This window comes from Scomber japonicus, chromosome 24 (genome assembly GCF_027409825.1).
Source record: "Scomber japonicus isolate fScoJap1 chromosome 24, fScoJap1.pri, whole genome shotgun sequence".
In the NCBI taxonomy this organism is placed as follows: Eukaryota; Metazoa; Chordata; class Actinopteri; order Scombriformes; family Scombridae; genus Scomber; species Scomber japonicus.
The window spans coordinates 2,907,554-2,935,179 of record NC_070601.1 but is presented as its reverse complement, the minus strand read 5'-3'; the positions used below and the strand labels follow the sequence as shown (position 1 = coordinate 2,935,179).

The following is a 27,626-nucleotide window of genomic DNA, read 5'->3' as shown; positions in this document are numbered from 1 at the left end:
CGCAGCCTCGCTGCCGAACATCTGCTGAGAGATTTGCATATTAATTAACCCATATTAACTCTAATTATTCTGGGAAATTATCAAATAAATTAAATTTTCTAATTTTAACCGTTTTTTTCCCCCCTTCTTCTTCCTCCCGTTTGCTTGACGTGTGTCAGGGTAACATCAGGAGGCGAAGGGGAAGCTCACCTGGGCTGGGATAAAAAAATATATATTCTGTCACCCCCCCTCCCCTCCTCCTCTACTCCCTTACCCTCTAACCCCATCCATACACACACACAGAGTTCCTCCCCCCTTCCTCCTCTTCCCCACCAACCTTTCCCTCCTCTGTTCTCCTTCTCTGAATTCTCCCTCCCACTCTCCTGGCCTGGGAGTCCTGAGGGCAGCCAGGGGAAGCTTTTGTGTGTCTTTTTTATTCTTCTTCTTTGGCTTGTGTGACGAGGAGGAGGAGGAGGAGGAGAGGGGAAGAAGGGAGGGGAGGTTTACTTCGAACATTTGTTGGAGGCAGGAACATGTGTGAACTGGGGGAGGAGGAGAAGAGGAGGGAGGGGGGGGTGTGGGGGGGGGCACAGATGGTGAATCCATGCAGGACCCAGCAAAGGTGGGACCTCTGAGCTGTTGAGCAAACCTTGAAGCTTTCTCTGCCTCTCGCTCCCTCCCCAGCCTGTTGCTCGGGCCTCCTCGGCAAATAAATGGGACTTTAATTGAATTAGAGTCAGTGCTGCTGCGAGGGTCTCCTCACGGACAAAACCCAGCGGCGATTTGACGGCTGTGTGTGTGTGTGTGTGTGTGTATTAGTGTGTGTGTGACAACATGTTGGAAACTTTCCCCTCTCTCTTTCTCTCGTCGAAAAAACCCCGAAACGATCCGATATTCTTTTTTATGTCCACGCTGCTTTAAGCATTTTAAAATATGTAGGCCGCTGGTTTCAGAAGATGATGCAATGGATGCAACGGACAGCCACAAATATGATCTCATGACTTTTCAACAGTCGCACAGTACCAAAAAAAAAAGATGTTTTCTGGATGATGCGCCCCACATTTACTGCCTAGAATAGTCAGAAACACTTAATTATGCACATAAACCTTCCAATCACTAATATTGGCCTGTATGGGAATTAGAAACACATTTTATCTTAGTCTAATGTGACCAAAAAGTGTCTTTAAATAGGTTTAAATGGGAGTTTTAGTGTAATGAAAATCAAATTCATGGAGGAAACTGATTTCTTCCCAGTTTTGATGGTTGTTTTTGGCATGAAAACATCGCAATATTTGATACCAGTTGGTTGGCATTAGTGACTCCACTTACTTAATGTTGAATTAACTGGCTGTTTACTCTACTGGTGCAGCTAGAAGGAGTTTAAATTTACAGGTTGAGGCAATTTGTTTATTTGGCATATTTTCATTTAACTGCTATTAATGATTCATGTTGGTTTTTTTTGGTTTCTAGACTTATTAAGGTTAAATAATCTGGACTCTCCCCTTTTAATGAAGCTCACAAATAGTTCTCCACTTAAGTTTTCTGTTCATTTGCCCTTTAAAAGTTTGTCAAAGTTGCCTTTTAAAAAGTCAAAAAGCACCTTCAGTTTCACTCTGTGTCGTCTTCAACAACACATATCAGTCAAAAAACACACTCACTCCACTTTTCAGTAACACCCCTCCCCCCCCTTTCTCTCTATATAGACACACACACACTGGCCAGACAGACACACACACACACTCCCAGGTTGCGTTTACACTTCACTGAGTTTTCACCATTCATCGTCTCTCCCAAGTCGCCCCCCCTCCCCTCCTCTCTGGCCCTCACCCCTCACTCTCACTCTCTCTCTCTCTGTCTCTTTTCAGAGCTTTTGTTTGCCCTCTGCCACCGTCCTTTCACCGACTTGGCCCTGATTTGCCCCTTGTGCTCGATCGCACCATTATACCCGAGACAAGATAGCACAAAATATCCAAACATGTCTGCTTTATTCTTTTGTCTGGCGTAACTCGGGTGGTGGTTTGAGCTCGTTTTCCAAATGGCTCCAGTGCGGCAACGTTTTGAAGGAAAATCATTACCTGAGGATTCAATATTTTGAACGTGGGAGACATTTAGTCAATCAGCCTCTTGTGGTTGAAGTCAACACAAAAGAAGCTGTTAGTATCTTTAAAATAGATATGTATGTCATATTTCTTTGTCAATCAATGATTTCGATGTTTGGAGTTACTTCTGAGGGCAAATCCAGGGTTGGTAATAATATAATAATGGTGGAATAGGAAAATTAAATAACAAATGAGTTAATTATTCCCGAAAACTGTCTTCCTCTAGATTTCCATCAGACAAAAGTAAGACTTACCCGAGGAAGTGCTTAAACTGTTGCAGACAGGAACAATGGCAGACAAAAGGTCATCACGAGAATCCACTACCGCTGGCTGTAGCCACAAGGCAGCGACCTCGCTTCCACCTTAATGCCCTCCTACACACACACACACACACACACACACACACAGACTAACCGAGCCCTCCTGCTTCCCCATCTCCCTCGCAGCCATCCAGGTGATCCGCTTGGCTCACATTCATGAGACAGGGAGCGAGCGTGAGCAGTTATCGTCCAATAGGGAGAATGTCCTGGCTCATTATCGGCGTAGGAGGCCGAGTGTGTCACCTGGAGCTAAGCCTCGACACTCGACTAAAAAAGTCAGCCGGGGTTAGCGTGAGAGCGCGAACGTGGGTGGGAGTCATTTTCCCCGCAGCCATCACCTCTGCTGTTGGCCTGCCGAAACAGAAACAGCTCTCTTTCTTTCTCTCTTTCTTTCTCTCTCTCTCTCTGTGGCTCTGAGACTCTGAGCAGGAAAGGGCTTTTAGTGCAGCCTCCTCTGGGCACTGGACGGCTACTTTGGGATCGTTAAATAAATGTGATTATACCTGTTAGCGTTGTGAAATGCTTTTCCTCTGCAGAGTGCAGGTGTAGCACCTCTGAACTCGGATTTTCACAGCTGTAGGAGGGAAATTAAGTTAAAATGCTTTGCTAAAATGGAAGAAATTTAACTTTTCTCCAACAGAGACAAGCACAGTGTGACCCTTTCTTGCTTTATTAAGTTTTAAAGATGCACATAAAGTACCAGAAAATTACTTTGGCCAAATATCAACCATCCTTTGTTGGAAAATGGTGCAACTTGTGCAAGATTTCACTCAATAAAGCCGTCAACACCTAAAACCTCATATCAGAAAAAAGACTCCAGCTCATTTTCTGACATTTTATTAGATGTCACGCACCCTCAACTTGAAAGAAATACCACACACACACACACACATGCCATACATTCATACATTCATACATAGTTTTTTAGGCAAACAGATGCACCAGGGTCAACATCAAAGGCAGCAAGTTTGTTCCTCCGCCTGTTCCTCCGAGTGACTTTGCTTATCGTCTTTGAATTTGCAGCATGTGGTCCTAACAACTACTGTCAAACAAACACACACACACACACACACACACACACACACACGTTAAGTGAGTTATCAGTTGGGTCGATTAGAAGGTGTTTTTTTTGTTTTTTTTATCTCTGGAGCCATTCGTTCACTGTCAAACCTGCCCGCTTTGTAAATACAATCATTTTAGATTTGGAGTTTGTTTACCGGCATTAAATTAATTCTCAGTAGCGAACAGAATACAACTGTCACAGCTGAAGTATCGCCTGTGTTATTGTCTCTTCTTCTTCTTCTTCTTTTTATTTATCTTCATCAAAGAAATGATGAGTTTTTAATAAGACTCTCTCCCTTTTTTCGCTTCTCTTCTTCTCCCTTCTCCTCTCTCTCTGGCTGTCACCGCTGATGCTCCTAACCATCCTAATCAATATACAATATTCCTCTCCTCTCTGTACTTTTTTTTTTTTTTTTTTTACTGAGTGACAGAATAATGCCAGGCCTGTGAAAGGGTTATGTCAGATAGTTTAAAACCCGATATTAAACAAGAATTGCGCTGTTACATGTTGTCATTTTAATTATCTGCAAAACTCAAGTCAAAGAAGCTTCTTTTATTTACCTTAAACGGGGGAGTAGAAGTAAAAAAAAGAAGAGAGGAGAAAGCAATATCAAACAGGTAGCAACACTTTGTAAAACGTCAAGCGTGATTGCTTTTGTTAAGAGTGACACTTAAGGTAAAAAAAAAAAAAGGAGAGAGGGGAGAAGTAAACATTATCTTTGTCTTTTTCTCTCCTCTGCAAACACAAAAGACTGATTAAGAGCGAGGTTTTTTAGAGAAGGAGGGTGAGGGAGGGGAGGGAGGGAGGACGAGGAGGGTGGGGGGGGGGTGCGAAATAACTGCCTGCGAAATATTAGTAGGTTAGAATTACTTTGTTGCGTTGACACAATACCAATAGATGCTTCGTGTTCGGAGAGGGAGAGGCTCTTGTCAGCGGTGGCACCTAAACAATGGCGGCTTTCTCCACGTTAATACTACGCGTTTGACTTGATGAGCGCCCCGCTGTCATTTTTCAGCTCTTCTTGGTAGGTATACATCGAGGAGACAGCTGACGTTCTTGGGGTGGAGGTGGAGGAGGAGGTGGAGGAGGGAGGAGGAGGGGGGGGTGTACTTACTGTAGCTTCTTCAGAGACAAGTTCAACGCCCCCCACACACACACACACACATGTTTAAATATGTTCAGAAAAAGTTGAGGACGTCACGATAAACAGCAGGAGGTGGAAAACAGTTCAGAAAATAAATGAAAGCTTTTTTTTTTTTTTTTTTTTATAATGTTGCGTTCCCCTTGTTGCTTATGTGGGAAGTTTTTGAAGTCAGGACGGTGTGCGTTGCCGCGGTGGATGTGTTGCTAAACAAAAAGAAGCTCCCTCACTCCTTTTATTAGGGAAGAATAGCCCCTTTAAAACCTGTCCAGCCTTAGATAATTTCATTCAGCCGGCCCCAACTCGACCGTCATTGAATCTGCATCCAGAGATCAGGTTCACAGTGACGGGTTGATAGCTTCCCAAGCCTCTTGGCCTTTTGTTCTACCAGTACCCCCTCCTCCTCCTCCTCCTCCTCCTCCTCCTGTGGAAGTTTGGGGGGGACAGAGAGCTGATGGGACATTGCTGAGAAAAGTTCAAAACCTCGTGGGGTTGACGGGGCACGGAGAGGTGAAGTCTAAAATTATACTTTTGGAGTCGGATTCGTAAGTTTGACGAGCTTTTTTTTTTAAAGCAGCGGACGTTTGAGCGTTATTCCCTCAAGGTGGAAACTTCTTCTTTTCCAAAATATATATATAGATATAACATTTCAAGCGAAGGCCCAATATCAGTTGTACCAAGGTAGATGTGGACCACCCAAGAATTCCTAACGTCTCTCTCTCTCTCCTCTCTCTCCACTCCTGAGCCTCGGTTGCCTTTTTTGTCATCTCCAAGGAGCATTACTGAGTCTGAACTTGCCTAAACCCTTGTGATCACACCTCTTGAAAAGGTTTTGTTTCCTCCGTCGATTGGTATTCGAGGCAGGTCACCGCACTCCCACCCTCCTCCTCCTCCTCCTCCTCCTCCCGTCTGCCTGCCCGCCCGCCGCCCTCCTCCTCTCCCATACCTCCCCTCCCACGTTTGAAAGCCCTGTTTTCATTTTAATTTGCACCTGTTGTGCAGTTGTTCGCTGAAGGCAAGTGCGGACCAGTCAATCGTAGGGAGACGTGTTAGGAGGGGATGTGGGGAGGCTTATCTTTTGATATGTATAATGTCTTCAGAAATGTCATGCATGGACTTCATCTTGTTGACGCTCTTGATTCTGGGGAAGGTTCAAGAGGCAGGGACGCTCTCAGGCCTGAGTCGATATATAACACGGCCCAGAAATCACCATAATAAGCTTGTTGATTCCTTAAAGAGGTCACAATGTAAGGCGTTTTGTATATTTTACACTCTTTATGTACAATTAGTAAAACATGACATGACATCTCAAAGCTATTAGATATAAATCTGTTGGATTTCACCAAAAGACTCTGCTGACTTATGAGCTCGCTGCAGCTTTTTTTATTACCCAGAAACATAAATTCAACTTAAGCACATTTTAAAAAGCCTCCACCTCTTCACTATTTCAGGGCCCTCCCATGATTGGCTCTCACCGCAAAACATTCTTGCGCAAGCTGCCAATGAGGTGTGTCCTCGTGTGATGCCATGCTTCTGGCTCGCCTTAGCGCCCCATCTGCGCTCCCGACAATAAGTCTTCTGACGTCCTGTTTTTTTTTTTTTTCTGCCATGATTTACGCTGCGGCGAGTACGCACTGAGAAAACCTGCCGATGGTGGTGACTAATTTGCACGCAAGCCACCTTTGATTGAGTTCACAGCCCTTATTTACAGGCCGTCTATTTTAAGAGAACCAGGCATATGTCTGGGACCTGAGTGTTGTGGAGCCGGGCGGGCCCTCCTGATGCTGCTCTGGAGTTTCGACTGTGTGTACATGTGTGTGTGTGTGTGTGTGTGTGTGGGGTATATATGTCAGCCTATCCTCTATGTGTGTACTCAATAGGTCTGGAGGCCCTGTCGTGTCTTTATATTTTCATATGTTAGAAAACATTTATATTTATGTTCATGGTTCACTGGCAATGCAAATGCAAAGACATCCGAGGGGTACACACTATGAATAATCTAAATTACTATAGGTTAAGCCTTTTGTATGCATAGCAACAACATTTGTAATATTGTACGTGCTATGCGGAGCATCTCAAACGTGACGGCAATGCTCCAGAGCAGAGCCGTCCTGAAAGGTGCAGCTCGTTGGCATCCCAAGCATGTGAGCAGGACTGAAAATTAGTGGCTATTTTGGCTCGCATCTCCTCGACAGCTGTCTGCCCACCGCTGTGGTTCAGTCACAAATTCCAGTCGCGGATGCTGTAATTGGGGTGTAACCCACAAAAAAAAAAAAAAGAAAACAGAAAGAAAGAAAGAAAGAAAGAAGCGCCTACGCCTTGGACCTGCAGTGATGTGGGATGACCTTTTTAATCAGGGAATAAACCTCAATTTCCAAAAACCTCCTTTCAGCTTCGTCTGTCATTTATGTTTAGACTTTAATCACTTAGCTGACACTTTTGTATTGAAGTGCCAAGATAGTAAAAAAATCCAGTTAATGATCAATAACATGACAAGTAGATGGGTCAAAAAGTTCAGAAATGTATAATAAAGGGGATTGACTAACAAGTTCTTGATGAAATGGTGATTTTTCTTGATAATATTAGTATCAATAGTTGATCATGAGTGTTATTACTGGGCTAAAACAGCTGGTAAACTGACTCCACCCCATCCCATCCCTTGGTTATATATATAACATGTACACAGCATCATTTCTTTGCAATCCAAAACTCCCCTTTACTCATCAGCCTGCTCCTTCCCTTTTGTCTCCCTTTCTGACACAGCTCTGAACTACGAGAATGTGGTGGAGACAGGTTCAGAGACCGAAGAGGAAGACAAGCTGCCCGTGTCCGAGGAAGACCCTCTGATCAACGGCACCGGCAGCCCGGCTAGCCTCACCAACCCGGAGGCCTCGCCGCGCGCCGAGAGCCACGGCCTGCTGACCAAGGAGGAGGAAGACGACGAGATGCGGGACAGCGGCGTGGAGCATATCTGGCCCGACAATGACATGCTGAGTGCCTCTGTGGATGGTACTGGTGAGTGTCTGCAATCATTGGTCGGGTTAAACCTCAATGGGAGGAGTTGGAGTACAACAGATTTCAAAACCACCAAGTTGGCTATATGGCAAACTTCTTTTTTTTTTTTCTTCTTTCCATCATATTTGTCTTTTTCACTGGGCTTCAGTCAAAGTTTTGGCTTGAAGACCTGTGGTTCCACCCACTGAGGTTATTTCTGCCTCCAAGTAATGTTTGTAATGTTTCTTTGAAACCAGATCTGCAATCGGGTTTTCTTAAACGACACAGAGGCCAGTTATGTTCCAAAATGAAATATCCTCTATACACGAGATATACTTTTACTAAGCAAAAGACAAAAATTTAATCAAACTACTTATTATTTATTCATTTTTAAAGCTTCACAGGCTCAGAAATCCTTCTTGCCACTTCTGTTGTATCAGATTTAGCAGATGTGTGGGGTTTCAGGTGAGCCGTCAGTCATAAAAACTACCACTAAGCTGATTTTTCGGATACTTTATTGCAAATGTGTGCACATCCTGCCACTCGTGGTGTCATCTTATGGCGTAAACCCCACCCATCTGGTGCCCAAGTAGACTTAAACAAACCCTACGAAGCGCTGAGCAAACACTGCTTGAGCCAGGTCTGACGGCGGAGCACTGATGATGCTCCCTCGGCAGACAGACACGATAAACAGTTTCTGCAGCGAGCGACGGAGACCATTTGGTTCCTACTTAGACAAAGTCCTGCTCTGAGCCAAACAACAAAAAATATTTACAGTAACGTATAACCTCACAGAGTAAAAAGCCTGTGAGCTGCAGGAAAAATGAAGGAGGTGAGAATGTGGGTTGGTACTGTAGGATGTAATGTTTCTGAGATGGAAGCTTTTACCCAAACTGTATCAGTGTTTATGCTATTCCAACAATCCCATATCCTCCCTATAACACGCTCCTTCAATCCCAGGCAGGTGAAACCTTCCCAAACTTGACTGACTTATGGTCTTTTGTTGAGCAACTCCGTTTGCAGCAGCCTCAGTCACGGATGCTTGAAAGATAAATACTTTTAATTAGGGGGCAGGGTATAATCATTAAAGGAAGCCAGACTGCTGCAAAAAAGTCATTAACAATCTTAAATGAAATTTTTATTTTTATGATAGCCATTTACATGTATAATAAGAGTCAATGATTCTTGGAAGCATGTGACAGGAACAGAGTAGGGCGAGAAGTCATGTAAGACAGCCCATTTAAATGAGCTGGGCTTCGCTATTCATTTCTGCTAATGAACTAGCTGTGCACGGTGCCGAAAAACGGAGGAACATTCAGCAGTCTTAAATTTTAATATGGGGGAAAATTGCACATTTATTAGGGGTGGAAAAAAAAATTTAGTGGGGGTATCAACATTTGCTGCTCCTAAATAACTGCTCATGCTGGCTCCTTAAGGGAAGGAGGAAAGAAAAGACAGTTTGGTAAATAAATCAAGATAAAGGATAAACAAGCTGTCGTTGCATACGGTAATTGTTTATTTGATAAAGACCTGCGGTGCCATAATGTCTGTAATTCAACTATGTTGCAATTCCCAGATAATATGTTTCTTGTGTGATAAAGTGTCTGACATATTTCGGAGAGCAAGTCAAGTTCATTAGAGCGTTTGGGAGTCTCTTTCCCAATCTTGCGGGTGCTGTGTTTCCCAGCCTGTTTTTTTTTTTTTTTTTTCTCTCTCTCTCTTTCTCGGTGCCTAAGTGTCTACAGTGATACCTCAGCACATAACTTAGGTCTGAGATAAGTTAGCAGCCCCCCCCCCCCCCCCCCCCCACCTCTCCTCCTCCTCCCTCCTCTCTCCTTCCACTGATTTGGTCCGCACTCCCCTATCAAGAGTTTTCACACAGGTCTTTGGAAGTGTGAGGGAATGTAGGTTTTTTATAAATGTTTGGGAATTGGCAGGAAAAGCACCCAAAATAATGTCACCTTAAAGAGACACTATGCAGCATTTCAATGTATTGGGATGCTTAGACATTAGAGCAGTGGAGTTGTTTTCTTCAGATGTAATGAATGCATGTAAGAAAGAAAACTAGTAAAAAAAAAAAAAAAAAAGTTTATCGCCGAGCCTCTTCTGATTCCAGGGCACAATCAGAGTCTTGTGTCTGGCGTTGTCCTTGACATTCCTTCATCCCACAGCGAGGCTGGACGCGATGTGCTGGAAAGCATGACATCATTATCACTGACAGACATTTTCAAATAAATCACCTGCGTTCTGCCTTTGCCCTTTTTCAACTTTTCTCTGGGGTGTTGGGGAAGATTTCTGACTTAATATTGCAGCAATGTCAAGATGTAGAAATTATTTTTTTTTATTTTTTATTTTTTGTGTGTCTCCTCCATGTTTACTGAATTACAGATTACGTTTGCTCCATCTTCTTCAAGACGCCTTGTTTTAGGATAGCTTTGCCAAATTCGGCCGTCTGTCTTCGATAAAACAGCAGTTTTTGTTTTCGTTGCACATTTATCAAGTTTGGTGTAATTAATTTGTCATTTAAACACCTACTGCATCCAGGAGTTTCCCATGTTTTTGAATAAGTGCAGTGTTTCACAAGCGTTTTGCCCTGCCAAGAATAAAAATCAGGGGCGAACACTGTTTCTTTTTTTGTTTTGTTTTTTTCCTAATTTTTTTATTTGGCTGCAAAATGACACTCACAATATCTGCTATTGACAACTTCTGTCTAAAAATATTAAAAATGGCATTATGTTGCAAAAACCTGCCTCAATCAAATGTTGTTTGGTTTAACCTATTGTACGTGTTAGTCAAACATGACAGATTCAGGATAAATGAGGCTAAAGGCACAAAGGCAGAACTTTAAAGCGGCTGCGACTGCGGCGACCGGCCATAAAAATAGGAATGTTTTCACAATAAACAGCATCAGCGCTGCTATGAAAATAGGTGGAATTACAGTCAGGCCAAGGTATTCTGGACTCCTCCTGGGTCCGGACTCGACTCTGAAACCTCAACATCGCTCTTCTAGGAGGTGTGTACCTTACCGCCTCAGGTCTTACGTGATTTACTGCTGACATAACATACTTTTCCAGCATTTAGTGGACAGTTTCATCCAAAATGCTTTCCATAGTCAAGAATAGGCGCATATTTGTGGCATATATGACGCCAACAGGAATCAGAACCCGACTTTTCTTCATGTTTTTTGCAGTGTTTGTGTCATTTTGATGTTTTTTAGACATTTTAGATCTTATATAAAGAGATAAAAGCCCCCTGAAAACAGGCCATTTCCTGTCCAATCCTGTGTCTATAGGAGGCTCCACAGCTGCAACATTAGTGGCTTTTCTTACTATAGAACGACCAGGCACCCAACTCACCACAATGCCACTTTGTCCCATTTGAATGAAGCTCAGGACTGGCATGGATGGATGCATGCATGTGTGCCAGAGACCATAGCAGCGAGGTGTATGTGGTATTAGCCTACCTCCTACTGGAAGCAGCCGTTCCCTCCCTTCAGACCACAGATAACAAAAGTTTTCCAAGGTAAATAGGGGAGAGTGGAGGGCCAGTAAATCCCACCGGTCATCCCCTTGCGTCAGACCAAAAGTATGCAGCCAAATTTGATTACCCAAAGCAAACACGGTGCCTACGAGGACACAGAAATGTGAGGGAGTTTTGACCAGTGTTCAGTGCTAAAAGAGGAGGGGGTGAAGTTTTCATACAAGCTGAAATCTGATACTTGTGGGTATATTTTAATCTGTGGTGGAGGTTCTTTTTTTTTATCTGTTTTTGTTTTGTCACAGCTTAATTTATGTTGTTTAAAACCCATTTATTTTCTCATACTGCGCCTGTGGTTTTCGATGCCGTTTGGCAGACGTGCAATCGAATGTATAGAAGAAGAAAAAAAAAAATCCTAGAAAGGGAAAAGTTAAACTAGGGCATAACGCTCCAAAAAGAGTCTGTCATTACCCTCTGAAGCCATTGACAGGAGTGTTTATCATTTAACCGCACAAGTCAAATCTTTAATTTCAAAAACCTCTGCATTTTTCAAGCCCTCAGAAAAAATCACCCACAACTATTAAACTCATTGTTTTCAACTAAATATAAAACCTCATTTTTTTGGCCTCTGGCTCTTTGTGTAGAGTTAACGTAAGCAGGATAATATTATCATCAACAATACACCCACCACCTTTTCCTCTTAACATCTCAGCCAGGTTTCTCTAATGTAGGCGCTCATCCTGGTTTAATAGCCAAGGGAGAGTCAGATACATCAGATCCTGCTGTGGGGTGGTGGAAAAAATAAAAAATCTTGACAATGCAACACTTGTGACGTCCTTGCAGGAGAAGCAGAGCAAGAACAGATGCGGGTGAGGCACACAAAGCAGGTTTTCTTTCTTTCTTCTTCTTCTTTTTTTTTTTTTTTTTTTTTAAAACACAAAGCCTCCATGTTCTCGGAAGCACCTTGATTTAATTTTTACAGACAGAGGCAGGAAGGAGGGACCGGGGACCGGGGAGGAGAGACTCTTTAAGCTGATTGTCCAGTCAGTGTCCTCCTGTCGACCGTGGAGGGATTGAATATGTCAGATGAGAGTTTGTTTATGAGCGCCGTCAATCTGCTGTTTATTTACAGCCGCCTTACCTGTGCCAGGGCAATATCTGCCCGTCTGCACAGACCGGACGCCATTATCCTGATTGGCAGTAAGAACCTGTTCTGTTTAAACCGGCGCTCCTGTCCTGGAGGTTTAGTTATTTAAACATTTTTCTGCAGGGACAGGGGCGGAAATAATGTTATTGGTTGATGCAAATAAATGTTGAGGGCCAGAAAACATAAATATATAAAGCTTTATAGGACATTTTCACTATGCATCATCTCAAACTAACATTTTACTATGTTATAACCAAATTAGGCCCCACTTTTAAGAGTTTATCTCCAATACTTCAGCCATGCCTTGCACCTGAATGATCTTACATTGTTGTGAAAGCTCTACATTCAGAATAAAGATTGCTAACGTCGTCCAATAAGCTTCAAAACAGCCAAATCATTGCATGCATGGGTGATGCTTTTTTAAATATCTGAAGTTCAAACTAAACTTAAAATGCACTTTTCACTTTATAGTATCATCAGTGAAAATGCTTCAAATAATAGCTTCATCCTGTCTCAACATTCTCCACCAGCAAACATTAATTCTATAGCTCCGCCTACCTGAGGTTTACCCCTACCAATGAGGTTATTTCTGCCTTCCAGAGCAGCTCTGCCCCTAAGAAATGTTTGTGCAACTAAAACTCTTAATTTGTGGTTGAAGGGTTGTATTCTTTTTAGTTAGAGCAAGGCACTAACTCTGTGCCAGCATTTTGTGGGGGGAATCAAAAAAACGTGTGCGCTCACAATACTCCCAAGAAGCAGCACAAGCAGGAGCAACACAAGCAGCAGCAGCAGCAGCAGCTTTGGATAAAAGCATCCCACCAAATGACATATGATAAAACAAGCGTGATCCTGCATGCAGAGGATTGCAACGGCGTCACAGCCAGGGAGTAATAAGCTCAGCCTGCGTGTTGGCTGGAGCTCTATATGATTGCTCAGGTGGATGTGCTGCGTGTTGTATTTAATCGCTCTGTTTGACGATTGAAGCTTTCTTTGCCTCCCCTGCCGCTTGTTGTCATGTTAAAGGTAAATAAGTCACTGTCTGGCCCGGATGATAGCATTCATTAAGCATGCTGAACAAAGCCGAGGCGCGCTGCGATGCACAGCGGTGCCTTTATTGCTTTCTCCATACCTTCTTCTTAAAGGCCTCATTGTCATTGCGTTTGTTGGTTTGCATGGTACACTGAGGTACTCACCCCCTCCTTCTCTTTCTCCTCTACCCCTCTCTCTCTCTACCCCTTTTTCTCCTTCTTCTTCCTCTGTTTCTCTGCAGATGAAATAAAAGATGATTTTGACACCCTGGGGCCTGATACCACTTTGCAGGCAGTTGGAAACGGTACAGGTGAGTCAACTGAAAGATGTTAAATTTGTTTCTTCTTTTTATGTGAGTTGAATAAGTGTCAGTTGGTCTTTCTCTCTCTCTCTCTCTCTCTCTCTCTTTCTCTCTCTTCCTTTCTTTGCTGTTACCTAAGTAACAACGCCTGTAACCCTTTAAAAGAAAGCAATGTCTACACGTGAGGTTATAGCCATCTAGAGGTTGTTTCCAGTTCAAAGATTTGACTTTTCCTGCTCAGATTTTGGGGTTTTTTAAATCATGTTTTTTTTAGAGGGGGAAAAATTGACAGTAAACCACAAAGAGGAGCTGGCAAACTAATAATAAACTTGTCACAATTACTGAATTGCATGTCAAACAACGGTAGATTTAAAATGGACTAGAGGAGGAGAAAGGGAGGGAGGGGGGAAGGGGGGGCAATCATATCCACTAACTATGAGCTGTAATTAAAGGGAAATCCGTCCTTCTGACTCCATAACCACTAAGACAAATCTTTGTATGTTTATGTTTATAGGTGGTTAACGTGATTTAATTTATTTATTTTTCTTAAATATTTGATTACACATATTGAGTTCCCTGTTTCTTAGCATGTCTGTGTGTGTGTGTCTGTGTCTATGTGTGTGTGTGTGTGTGTGTGTGTCTGTGTGTGTGTGTGTGTGTTTGTGTACCATTGCCTCTCTCCTGGAGGAACCGAACCCTACCTGCCATTATTCATTAAGCCACCAAAAGCTTGATTTGTAGCCGCACACTCCTCCCTTCCATGATATCATCCTGGCCACCCTGACAATTGGCCCCGGATACTGTTATGATAAACCAAACCCCCCCCCCCCCCCCCTCCCTCCACCCCCCTCACACAGAACGCCACACAAGCCCTCCCTCGAAAAAAACCCTCCCCATCAGCTTTAATTACTCTTACTTTCTTCTTCACTTTATTTTTTTCTCCTTTTCTTTTTCTGCAAAATTGAAGCACAGCAAATGTTTTCCATTTTGACTGCTTAAAGGGGTTTTGGAAACAATACTGTGGCACTGCTGTGGAAGCTCCACCGCCACTAGATCACATGTGATTTCATTTAAAGACATAGAGCAGTTTGATCACGTCCTCGGTGCCAAAGCACACTTTGATCCAGGTGATTTCCTCTTATACTGGAAGGAAAAGTCGGTCGTTCCTCTTTTCTTTAAAGAAATATTATTTTTTTAAAACGTTGCTATTTTTCATCCAGAACGACTCCAAAAAAAAAAGTTAAGAAAAAGTTGCGTTGACTGAAACTTAAATATATCAAATAAACAACATTTCATTACTCTGAAGGTTTTAAGGCGGACGTCCAAAAATAATAATAAAAACTGCTTTCACTATACGCCGCACCCCCCCCCCCCCCCCCCCCCACCTCTCGGTCAATCATCAGTCAGTCTTAAATAACATCTTAAGTCTTGCACAATTAGCTCAGCGGTCCTCAAAAAGCCACAAAGAAAACCGTCTAATGAGACCGCTGTAAATTATGCTATCATGGTTATCAAAAACCGATCCATTGGCACCGATGACATTTCGGTGCCATTTTTGACAACCGAATATCTACTACCTTGACCTTTCGCAAATTGGACCGCAAAGTCATCACGGCCGAACAAATTGCTCTTTAAACCTCACCTTGGCTCACACAGTCTAAAAAGCCTAATTAACACTAGGGATGAAGTCTGATGAGACGTCACTTCGGTTGTTGTGTAGGGTTTTTTTTGGTGGGGTTCGACGTCGCCCCCAACATCCTCCAGAATCTCCTCGGGTTGTAAACATAGTGTGTGTGTGAACGAATGTGTGTCTTTTTTTTTTTGAAAGTCGGCCATCCTCCTTGACTAATGAAGGCTGCTGATTTCTTTTAGCTCCGGTTTGTTTTTGGAGGCAGCTATCTCCACACTGCAGCTTAAGAGTTTCCCTGAAGAGAAGGGACTGGGAAATAATTTGAGGAAAACGCATTGTGTGGCCTCAGCACTTTGGCTGGCTTAAGATACATTCTGCTCAGCTATGGCAAAGCATGTCTCTCTTATTCTTCTTCTTCTTCTTCTTCTTCTTCTTCTTTCCTGTCTGTGTGTGTGTGTATATATGTGTGTGTGTGTGCCGGTTTGTGGTTTGGCCCCAGTAATCTGTTCAACACAGAATCAACAAAAGCCACAGTCTCTTGATTGACCTTATATGTGAAAGTCGATACAAAGAAACGTGGCTCTGGTGCTGATTAACCTAAGCTTGTGTATTTATGTATGTATAATATGTGTATGAGTCTGTTTTCCTTTTTTTCATTTTTTCTCAAACTTAAAAATCTGATTTCATGTCATGAGTAAATTAGGTCAGCAAAGTTTTTTTTTTTTTTTTTTTTTTTTTACACGTTGCACTCCAGCAGCTCATGGTAGCGCGTTTATCTCCGACTTTTGGCCGTATTAAGTTACATTTCTTATTTTAGCCAGCATGCCGTGACAAGCAAACCCAGTAATTTAGATGTATTCTCCCCAAAGCACGGCTGTAATGTTTTAGGGTGGCTGTCCTCATCGCATTTCCACCAAGATGTTCCCAATATCCTCCTGTAAGACATTTCTCTGGGGAAAGAAATGAATCCAATTTATTCCTCCCCCTCTCTCGGTCTCCTCCTTCACCCGTCTCACTCTTCCTCTTCCTCCCTCTCTCTCTCTCTCTTGCTCTCTCTCTTCAGTCAAGAGCGTCGATTGCACTTCAGAGTTCGAGGACTTCTTCGCCAAGCGGAAGCTGGACGACGGTGACAGCCACGTGGTGAGCATCGCAGAGTACCTCCAGCGGGGCGACACTGCCATCATTTACCCAGAAGCCCCAGAGGAACTGTCCCGCCTCGGTACACCAGAGGCCACCGGGCCAGAGGAGAACGGTACGAATCATTGTGCAGGTCGGAGGTGAAGATGTGAAAGTTTATGATTAAGATGAATGCAGGAAGGAAGGAAGTCATTTAGGTGATGCGGTGCCCTACAGCCTGACATGAGCTGCATAAAGATTTAAAACTCAAAATGAAAAGTCATCCTTAAGTCAGGCTCAGACTACAGGAGTTTTGGGCCAATTCATCCCTGATTCACCTCTCCTGACAGAGGTTTGGCCCAGATTATCTGGTAATATGAGAGGTTTACAGATCCAATCTTAAACCTCCTGAGGGGCTCACAGAATCATCGGGCTTGCCCTGATAATTTCGAACATGTTTGATATTTAGGCTTTAAAATCTGGATGATTACGTCACCATGATAGCCAGTTGGGTTACAAGCAAATTTCAGTCCTGGAGAAATTGGCGAAGTTGCCAAGAAACAGCAAATCTAGCTCTTGAGGCTAATGATAGCTACCATGCTACTACTAACAGATATTAAAACAGTTAAAATCTTATCTCCACTTCTACATAATACAGTTTATTTAGCTATCAGAGCAGAAACTTGCACCAGTATCAAAAATTTCAAGCCCATTTCAGACTTAATGTTGTGCCTTTAATATAAACTTATGGGTTGACATTCAACTTGGCCTCCTTTCGCTGCAGTGAAAGACTCATGCATGCTCAGCTAACCTCCCATCTATGAGTTAAGGTTTAGAAAAAAAAGAAAGAAAGAAAAGGAGTCTGGACAGAGCAGCAGCTCTTCCCGCTGACACGACCGGGCAGCTGTTGGTCCCACAGATTCGCCGGATGCCTTGGTGTTTACCTACAGTCTTAAGCAACAGCTGGGCAGGGGCTTGAAATCAGATAGTGCACCTCTGAAGCTCCCAGGAGGGAAAGAAACAGGGGGGTTAGGGGGGGGTTTGAATTGGCTCATGATTCATACTGCAGACATTATAAACGTGTCAGCGGGAACAGCATTAAAAAGTGAGGGTAGTTTTAAAGCAATTAGGAAGGTATGGCGAATTATGTATGTCAGCGACTTTGTCAACTTGAGGGTTTTTTTTAACATGTGTGTGATTGTCTGTGGACAGTATCATGTGCCTGTTTGTTACTCTGTGAAAGAGATTGTGTGAGTGTGCAAGTGCTGTACAAGTGTGTGTGTGTGTGTGTGTGTGTGTGTGTGAGGAGTCGGGAGGAGGTCGTAGTGCAGCGGATGCCAGCCTGACACTGTGGCTCTCATGTGGAGCAGATTGCAGAGATAACTCCCATACCACTCTGGGCAGCCCGCCCGTTAGCTACCATTGATTCGCTGACCTTTTGGCCCGCTTTCCCTTCCCCTTCCCCCCCCACTCCTCCTCCTCCTCCTCTTCTCCCGCTGTCTCCTCGTGCAGACCTGCCACCTGGAACGCCAGATGCCTTCGCCCAACTGTTGACCTGCCCCTACTGCGACCGGGGCTACAAGCGTTTGACATCGCTGAAGGAGCACATCAAGTACCGCCATGAGAAGAACGAGGAGAACTTCGCCTGCCCCCTGTGCAACTACACGTTTGCTTACCGCACTCAGCTCGAGCGGCATATGGCCACACACAAGCCTGCGAGGGATCAGGTGAGGAGGATTTATTTTTTTCTCTTCTCTTCATCCCTCCCCTTCTATTTTTCCTCCTCCTCCTTTTTCTTTCTCTGTCCCCTATTTCATTTCTAATGTGCTCTGATCCCTCGGAGAGGAGAGATCATTTTTTCTGATTGGCAATCATTATTAATTTTTCATGGCATTTTGAAGATGCAGATCCTTTAATGGTAATAACTTTAATTGAGGCCCTAAATGGTTTTTTGATGGCCCTCCCTGATATGATTTTCCAGTCTCGTGTTCACGATCGAATGATTGTGTTAATTTCCAATTTGGAAATTTTTATCAGCTCCTTAACTTCACTTCACTCCTGGCCTTTAATGTTGTTCTGGTGCAGCCTGCAGTCGTGGTACTCCATCAAACCCCACCCACCTCCCCCACCCCCCACTTCTAATTTCATGCACTGCAAAAACATCTGTGTATACTTGAATTTTCTCGAGCGATTTATATCCTGTACGTCTGAAATATAATGTGAATCTGCTGGCAGTTAGCATGAATCACCTTAAAGTCCTGTGAGGTGAAAACACATCCAGCAGTCACGGGTGTTTAACTCGCTTGTCAGCTTTAAGTTGAAGATGTGGGGTGAGATAGATTGTGGCGAAGAAAAAAAATTGCATGCTTTCAGAGTTTTCGCACATTGGGGGATAATTATAACTTCTCAGTGAACTAAAATTGGAGCAGTAAATTTTAAAGTAGATGGGGTCTGTATTTGTGCTCCGAAGGATGATTATAATTGAGGAATTTGTTTTAGAAAAATGCAACTTTGACCAGAGGTTAATCTCTAAAATGTAACAGAACCATTAACTATTTCTCCCTAGAAATGCTAGATTAAGAACATGTATCATTTATATTAGCAAACTAAAGTATCAGCTGTGTGTGTTCCCCTCTTTGATAATGTTCTCACCAATTTCCAGTGTAGTTGTACTATAAAAAAAAAAAATCAGCTTTCAGCCAGTTACAGATGATATCATGTAGCCTGTTCAGTCCCAGGTCGTGGGTGTTGTGTTGTGCTCTCTGAAGCAAGGATGACAAGCTCAGACTGTGGCTGATTTGATCAGATGTCAGCAGCCAGCACTTTCACCTGATCTACCAGCTGGGTGTAAACGTGAGCAGATGGGCCGGCCGAGTGAGCCGCTGTCCCAATCCTCATATTACAATGCTGTTGCTGCTCCCCTCCAGAGTCGAGTCAATGGCCAAAGACTCCTATTCAAGCGCTGCGGCTCCTTCTGCAAAGCCGGTTATCTTGATTTGTAAATTAGCTGGATTGTTTAAGTGGTAATCCTTGAGATGAGATCAAGATGATGTCTTACTTCTTAGATTTTTCCTTTTTTTATATATATATATATGAGTGTGAGATTTTCTATAGGTGGCGCTCTTTTCTTTGTGTTTTCAATCACTGGTTTATTCAAGGGCGAGCAGCAGAGCAGACGTGAGATAAATCACTTCCTCCAGTGTTTACGAGACAGAGAAAATCAAAATGAACCTATATGAAAATGTACGTTTGGCAATTAGCAACAAACTCAGGAGGGGCTCGGCAGTAATCACATTAACATAAAGAATAACGTCCTGATAGGTAAACATGTGCCGTGCTGTTCTGTCTCGTATGTTTACAAGCCTTAATACTCCTCCTCCTCTTAACCAATTAGCTGAAATATGACTAATTAGAGGTTATACATATGCAAACATCCAATCGGGTCCCCGCCCACTACCAGCAGTGGTGGCGTTCGCACCCACAACGAGCCATGGAGGAGAGATGGAGCATTTTGCCGGTGCCATTCACAATTAAGAGCACAGAGCAATTGTGTCTTATTAGCAGTGGTGGCGAGACTAAACTTTACCGGGCAGGGGTCCTCAGGGGGGAAGTAAGGGGATGATGGTGGTGGTGGTGGAGGTAGGGAGGGAGAGGGGTTGGGGTGGTGGGTGGGTGGGGGGGGGGGGGGGGGGGCGGAGGCACCGAAGCAGCTGTTGCTGTTTGTTTATGCAACTCAGCAACATACGAGCGGTGGGGTCCCTCTCCGGCGCTTGGCGGGGCCCCCGACTCTCCCTGCTTGATCTTTGAAGGTTGGGGCTGTTTGAACAATTCCTCCCAGTCCTCCCAGTGTCCTGCGCGCCACCATCTGTCTCCCCAGGAATGTGGGTAGAGTCAGCACACACCCCAGCATTTGTCAAGGCTGAACTGGGAGGAGGGAGTGTTTTTCCCCCCTTAGCAAGCTCAGTGAAAATGTGTCTCTTTTTTTTTTTTTTTTATATATTATTATTTACTAACTATTTAACGTCCTCACCTCCCACTTGGAATTAATTGTTTGGTGAGTGACGAGCCAGGTTTACACACCCAGCGTTGTTGTTGTGCCTGGTTTTATTATTTTGATGTTTTTTTGTTTCTTTTTCTTTTCAGAGAACAAGCTCCCCCTTTTTTGAATTGCAAATTTGATGGATTGCAACTGATGTTTACCTTTTGAACAGCATACGCTCTGTTCTGCTTCCTAAGATTATTAAAGAGACATTTGAGGGTTTTTTTTATTTATTTATTTTAAAGGCCCAATTACTGTAAGACATTTTAGAGTCTTCAGAAAACGTACAAAGTGTAATTCAAACACAGGTATGCAGCACTCTGAGATGATTCTGAATACCTTTTAGACTGATTAGGCCCCAAATTAATGAAAAGTAGATCAGATCAGCGGTTCTAATGAAGGGAAAACGCTCTAAAAAAAGACTCTTTTCATTTATTCTATTTTCTGGGCTGCCAAATTCTAAAGACATGCCTCCTTTGGCTGAGGAGCCAGGAAATTAAAAGGTATGTGATTCTCTCTGTTATCGCCGCCGCTGCTTGTAGTCGCTCAACGGAGGTGGGAGTAGAAAGCCAAGATGCTTCGTTGGCGTCGGGAGCCATTTGGCTTGTTGCTTGTTGTCATGCCGACCAATTGTGATTATTTACTGAACTCTCACCCCCACGATGTTTGTGCATTTTTTTGATTTCTTTTTTTTCAATGCGAGTCTCTTTCTCTCTCTCTCCCTCTCTCACAGCACCAACTGCTCAACCAAGCGGCCGGCAACCGCAAGTTCAAATGCACCGAGTGTGGCAAGGCCTTCAAATACAAGCACCATCTGAAGGAACACCTCCGGATTCATAGCGGTGAGTAGCGAGACGAATGCTGCCCTGCTCTTTGAATATTCATAACCATGATTCAAGCACACTATGAATCTGCACAAATTCCTTAAGGTTTATTTTGGCCCCTCCCTGCTGTTAATGGACATTGAACTCTGCTGCGTTAACAATCAATCCTGTTGCCAAGAACAATATTTGCTCAGAAATACGAATGTCTGGGAAGCGTGTCAACAAATGTAATTTATTTGTATATTTGTCAGGGACAATAGCCATTGATCAACAGAAAATCTGAATGAGAGGAACGTGCAATACTTACTTTACAGAAAACATAACACGCTGTAGATGATGAAATCTTTCATTTTTAATTGCTTTTCTATAATGACCTTTCATTTCCTTTTAGTACATTTGGAACAATTTATTGTTTTCCTGATATATTATTTTGCTGTGTTTCATTTAACTTTATTTAATTTCATGTTCCTCTTGCATTTCTTTGCCTTTATTTTAATCATTTGATTGCTTTTTTGTTCCAGGTGAAAAACCGTATGAGTGCCCCAACTGCAAGAAGCGTTTCTCCCACTCTGGCTCCTACAGTTCCCACATAAGCAGCAAAAAGTGCATTGGCCTGATTGCCGTCAACGGCAGGATGCGCAGCAACATGAAGACGGGCTCGTCCCCCACCTCAGCCTCCTCCTCACCCACCAACACTGCCATCACCCAGCTGCGCCAGAAGCTGGAGAACGGCAAGCCGCTCGGCCTCCCCGATCACAACAACCACCTGAACATAAAGACGGAGCCGCTCGACTTCAACGACTACAAGCTGATGATGGCATCGCACGGATTCGGAGCTCCTGGACCGTTCATGAATGGAGTAGGAGGGAATAGCCCACTGGGGATTCACCACAACTCAGCCCAGAGCCCCCTGCAGCACCTTGGGATGGCCGGACTTGAGTCACAGCTCCTGGGCTACCCGGGTCCGCTGATGAACAACCTGAGCGAGGTGCAGAAGGTCCTCCAGATCGTGGACAACACTGTGTGCAGGCAGAAAATGGACTGCAAGCCGGAGGAGCTCTCCAAGCTCAAGGCCTACATGAAGGAGCTGGGGTCCCAGGTTGAAGAGCAGAAACAGGGGCTGGCATCTGCAGGGCATCAGATCGGTCTTCCACTTGTCAATCACAACGGCGCCACCAAAAGCATCATCGACTACACGCTAGAAAAAGTGAACGAAGCCAAAGCCTGCCTCCAGAGCTTGACGACAGACTCAAAGAGACAGATTAGCAATATCAAACGAGAGAAATCCAACCACATGCTTGAAGGAGGTGTGGATGAGAAGGTGCAGGAAAACAACATGTTTACACCTTATGCTTGCCAATATTGCAAAGAAACCTTCACCGGGCCCATACCCTTGCATCAGCATGAACGCTACCTGTGTAAAATGAACGAGGAGATCAAAGCCGTGCTGCAGCCCAGTGAGAATCTGATGCCCAACAAACCAGGGATATTCATGGAGAAGAACACCCACTTAACCTCCTCCATGTTGTCTGAGAAGGGACTCACTGGGCCCATCAACCCTTACAGGGACCACATGTCTGTGCTGAAGGCGTATTTTGCCATGAACATGGAGCCCAACTCGGAGGAGCTGCTCAAGATCTCCACAGCGGTCGGCCTTCCTCAGGAATTTGTCAGGGAGTGGTTCGAGCAGCGAAAGATGTACCACTACGGCAGCACCAGAACTCCGCCGCTAGAGCACAGGAACAACATGGATATGGTTGTCGGAACAAATAACCACCACACTCCACCAAAAGACTCTATGGCAGCTAGGTCACCTGTGTCTCTTATCAAACCTACTGACCGCATCACGTCCCCCTCCATAGCGGAGCTCCACAACAACGTTAACAACTGTGACAACTCACTCAGACATTTGAAAAACCACCAGTATAGCGGCAACGCCAAAGCCCCGGGTGAAAAGTTGGACCACTCCCGCAGCAACACCCCCTCCCCGTTAAATCTGTCCTCCACATCTTCCAAAAACTCTCACAGCAGCTCCTACACTCCAAACAGCTTGACTTCAGAAGACCTGCAGGCTGAGCCGCTGGACCTCTCTCTGCCGAGACTCATGAAGGAACCCAAGCATGCACTGACTGTCAAAAGCAGACCTAAAGTCAACAGTATTACCATCGACCACAACAGCGTCCCCTCTCCCCGCGAGCACTTCGAGGAGCCTTTGAACTTAGCCTATCTCAAGAAGGAGTTCTCAGTCTCTCACAATGGAAACCTTGAAAAAAGCACTAGCCCCATCTTCGGCATTAACCCGTTTGCTGCCAAACCCCTGTATACATCACTTCCACCTCAGAGCGCTTTCCCACCTGCCACATTCATGCCCCCGATGCAGGCCAGCATACCGGGTCTTAGGCACTACCCAGGCATGGATCAAATGGGCTTCCTACCACACATGGCCTACACTTACGCAGCAGGGGCAGCTACCTTTGCCGAGATGCAGCAGAGGAGAAAGTACCAGCGGAAACCAGGTTTCCAGGTAAATAAGCCACCTGTGGTTTTGTAAAAAGCCCCAGGCTCAATCAGAGTCTCTAAAATGATCATGAACTCATTTCTGTACTAATTAAAAACGACTTCAGAGTCAGGAGAGAGAAGAACGCTCACCTGAGGTAGACTGAAACTGGCAAAGGTGATGGAGATAAACAGCCATGATACAAATGAGGCATCGTTAGTAGTGTCAGGAAGGAAAGAGGGAGTTTTATAGGTTCATCTGTTTACAGTGTAATATCAGTAATGATAATTAGACAGATTAAGCCCATTTTTCTCAACAGCTTTAGGGTTTTTCTTGTGGAAAAACAATTAAAACTAATAATTTTCATAATTTATCAGCCATCTAAGTCATTCATCTAGAAAAAAATGCCACACTATATTGCTTGGTCTTTTGATTTCTACTATTCTTAATACATTTTTAGGTTCAGTTTGGACTCTGGTAGCTGTTCATAAACTAAACAATTGACTATTTGAAAAAAGCAGATTCATAATTCATCGATTAAACTGATGTTTGACTTTAAAAAACACAATTACAGCACTATATCATATTTATTGTTTTTTTTATTTCCTTTCAATTGCGGATTTAAATTTCTTTATAATAACTGTATAAAAAAACTGCTTTTCCACCCTGAATCTGAACCCTCATGGTTTGGATTTTTTTTTTTTTAGATTAAAAAAAAAAAGGCAAAGTTACAAACACACTGGGACAAAATATCAGACATCAGGTTCGAATAACTGCATCGATTTTGGCCCTCAAAACGTCTAATTGTTACCACTCTCCACTGTAAATTTTCCTGCTGCTGCTGTGTGTGGAACACATTAATGCTCCTGACTTCAGTCCTCTTCCAGCGCTGGCCTGAACTCAGATATTTTGTTATTAAATATGGGTGAAAGGCCTTTGTAAAAATGACAAAGGTGAGCCCCGGAGCTGTGCACTTCTCTGAAATTTCCCACCGCAACTCTGCTGCATTTTAAAGAGAGCCAAATCCAAAATGAGCTTCTACATGTGGATTAATAATGCACAGTCTCCATGTTCATTACCACTGAATGCTGAAGGCTGTTTAACATAGAGGGAACCATTTTGATGAAAAAAAAAAAAAGTATTAATAATGTTTCCTATTCTAAGTTATTAAATTAGATTTTAAAAATACAGCTACAGGCGTTTAGTTCAAATTGATTGCAGAGTGATAGTGGTCCCTTCTTAAAACACAGTGCAGTGCTGTCCTCACATTATCACACACATATTCATTAAAGAAAGCTTCGGTGGCTCAATATTGGCCATTAAGGTGCACCTTCTGATTTGGATCATTATATGAGTTTGCCGTCTCAAGAATGGCTCACTCTGCCTCCTCTGATGCTGTAATATTGTTCGCCATCAATTCACGTTTAAGACTAATCTTCATCATAAAAGAGAATTTTTAAAAAGGGGGCTGTGCAGAATTAACACTCCTGTACAAAATTAGACCACACTGAATACACCATTATTGCTGAGTTTCATAATGGGGAGCGTTGTCAGTTATAGATGGGTGATATTACCGCAGAGCTGGAAGTTTTATAAGAAATCAACGGCCGGTTATGAAAAATGTACGAGAACATATCACACACAGTAGCATGATTGTTTGGTCTGTTCTGCTCAGTTTACAGCTTTATTTAGTCACATAAAACATCTTAGATATTTTTTTTAGCATCCAATAGCTTTTATTATGATACTATAATTGGAGTATAATGACTTTTATTCCTAAAACACAAGTATTAAACCACTTGAGGAGGTTTTTATGTTAGCATTTGACACATGTTTAGCAATTAGCATATAGCTTCTCGCTCAACTTAGCTATAGCGTGATTGTTTGGTCTGTTCTGCTCAGTTTACAGCTTTATTTAGTCACATAAAACATCAGAGTAGATAGCATCCAATAGCTTTTATTATGATACTGTTGTAATTGGAGTATAATGACATTTAGTATTAAACCACTTGAGAAGGTTTTTATGTTAGCATTTGACACATGTTTAGCAATTAGCATATAGCTTCTCGCTCAACTTAGCTAGGAATTACAACACTTTTCAAGGATTTAGGGACAAATTGAAGCTAGCTTGAACCTTCAAAATGAAAAGAGTAGACTTTAAGAGGTCAAAGTAACATATTTAAAATGTATATTTACTAGCTAACCAAGCTAACTAGCGACTTATCCCACCCATAAATTCATTAGTTTTTCTCGTTTTCTCTTCTCTTTTTTTTTTCTTTCTTGTTTTGTTTGTTTTGTAAAGGGGGACCTGCTCGACGGTACACCAGATTACATGTCAGGGCTGGACGACATGACAGACCCCGACTCCTGTCTGTCGCGGAAGAAGATTAAGAAGACCGAAAGTGGTATGTACGCGTGTGACTTGTGCGACAAAACATTCCAGAAGAGCAGTTCCCTTCTAAGACACAAATATGAACACACAGGTATATACTGTTCTAGACCCTTATTTTAAACCCCATGCTTTTTTATGTTTTAAATGTTTGTGTTGCCAACTCCTATCACTATGAATATATATTTTTTTTTATGTTACCCCCCCCCCCTCCCCCCAACCTTTTTTCCCCCCCTCCTTCTTTCCTTCTCTGTTTTTTTTCCAACCCTTAAGTTGTATATTTAAATATCTATTATGTAAACCAACACCTAACTTGCTTTTTCATTGACAGGGTTTGTTAACATGTGATGTATTTTTTTAAGAAAGTTTTGTGTTTTTAAGAGATTTAAGAAACTGTATTAAAAAAAAAAGTAAAAAAAAGTATAATCTTTAATTAATGCAGGTAGGCATGAAGAGGGGGAGACTTCAGCTATCTTTTAAAATGATTGTACTCTTTATTTTCCAATCATATCCCGCTGTATTAACCCTTTTGCTATCTAAAAAAAGACACACATCAATTCACCTTCAGACTTATAAAGCCTGCAAAAGGCTTCTAATGCCTTTATCGGCCCCATTATTGGCGATAGATCACATCAGTAGCGTAACGCTCAGAAGCTTCAGAGCACTGATAACAAGTCTTTCATTATAGTTATTATACAGAGATCCTCTTTCACTAGGTTGCATCATTTATTTTATCCACTATCTGTAGCAGAGCGCTCAGTGCTTTATGCAGCCTTCATGTTATCTGGTCGGACATAAAAGAGAGGGGAGGGCTCACCGTCAGAACTGTGCGCTGAACTCTTATAAAACAGGGGACGCGTTATCTCCAGAACGCCGCCGCCGCCGCATCCCGCTCTGGATGCGACGCTTTCATGTCCCATGTCGCTGTGTGTTGTTTTTAACAATAATATGTGTTCAGAAGTAGAGGGGAGTGTGGTTTGAACTGGCCAGATGTTGGACCGAAGTGTACTTTGAAAGCCTGTTTGGCGGGTAGACTTGTGTCAGAGGGGGAGTCATGTGATTTGTGTGAGGCAGGCAGCCATATTTCCACACGTGCTGAGCAGCAGCAGCGAACGACAAAATGAAATGTTTTAAGCCAAAGTTAGATTTTTGTGAAGTTATTAGTAGTAAGTTTTTGAAAAAGAGAAAAAGAAAAAAAAAAGAAAAAGTTGCAAATCCTAGAGGAAATCCTGAGTTTAGAAGTATATGTTAGTAAGCAGCAAGTGTTTTGGAATAAACTGTAAGTGTAACAGCAGCCGTGTGGCCACATTACAAGCTGGAGGACATTTATTTAGCCAGACAGTTTATGGCCCTGTGTCATAAAACTATCTCACCCTTCCCTTGTGGTCAGCTTGGGTTTCTCGTTTTTGCCTTGGCACACAAAGCGCTCCCCATCACATTTGGTAGACGAAAAGGAGCCCCAGCCCAAAACTTAATGGAGGGCCAGGCGTCACCATGAACTTGAATTGTATTCAGAGATAAGCAGGGTAACCCCTCAGAGTCAGAGCCCCCTTCCAGCCCCCCCCCTGAATCCCTCCAGCC

At 43.2% G+C, this 27,626-nt stretch overlaps 1 protein-coding gene across 2 annotated transcripts in view; it reads left to right on the top strand.

The window, feature by feature from the left end:
* zeb2b (zinc finger E-box binding homeobox 2b) overlaps positions 1-27,626 on the top strand; it is a 94,162-nt gene that overhangs the window by 64,067 nt on the left and 2,469 nt on the right. For both annotated transcript variants that reach the window (XM_053314670.1, XM_053314671.1), the window contains 7 exons: positions 7,366-7,617; positions 13,491-13,559; positions 16,244-16,432; positions 17,809-18,023; positions 21,069-21,177; positions 21,681-23,683; positions 25,959-26,139. In XM_053314670.1, the coding sequence (XP_053170645.1) occupies positions 7,366-7,617; positions 13,491-13,559; positions 16,244-16,432; positions 17,809-18,023; positions 21,069-21,177; positions 21,681-23,683; positions 25,959-26,139 (3,018 nt within the window). The remainder of the gene's footprint in view (positions 1-7,365; positions 7,618-13,490; positions 13,560-16,243; positions 16,433-17,808; positions 18,024-21,068; positions 21,178-21,680; positions 23,684-25,958; positions 26,140-27,626) is intronic.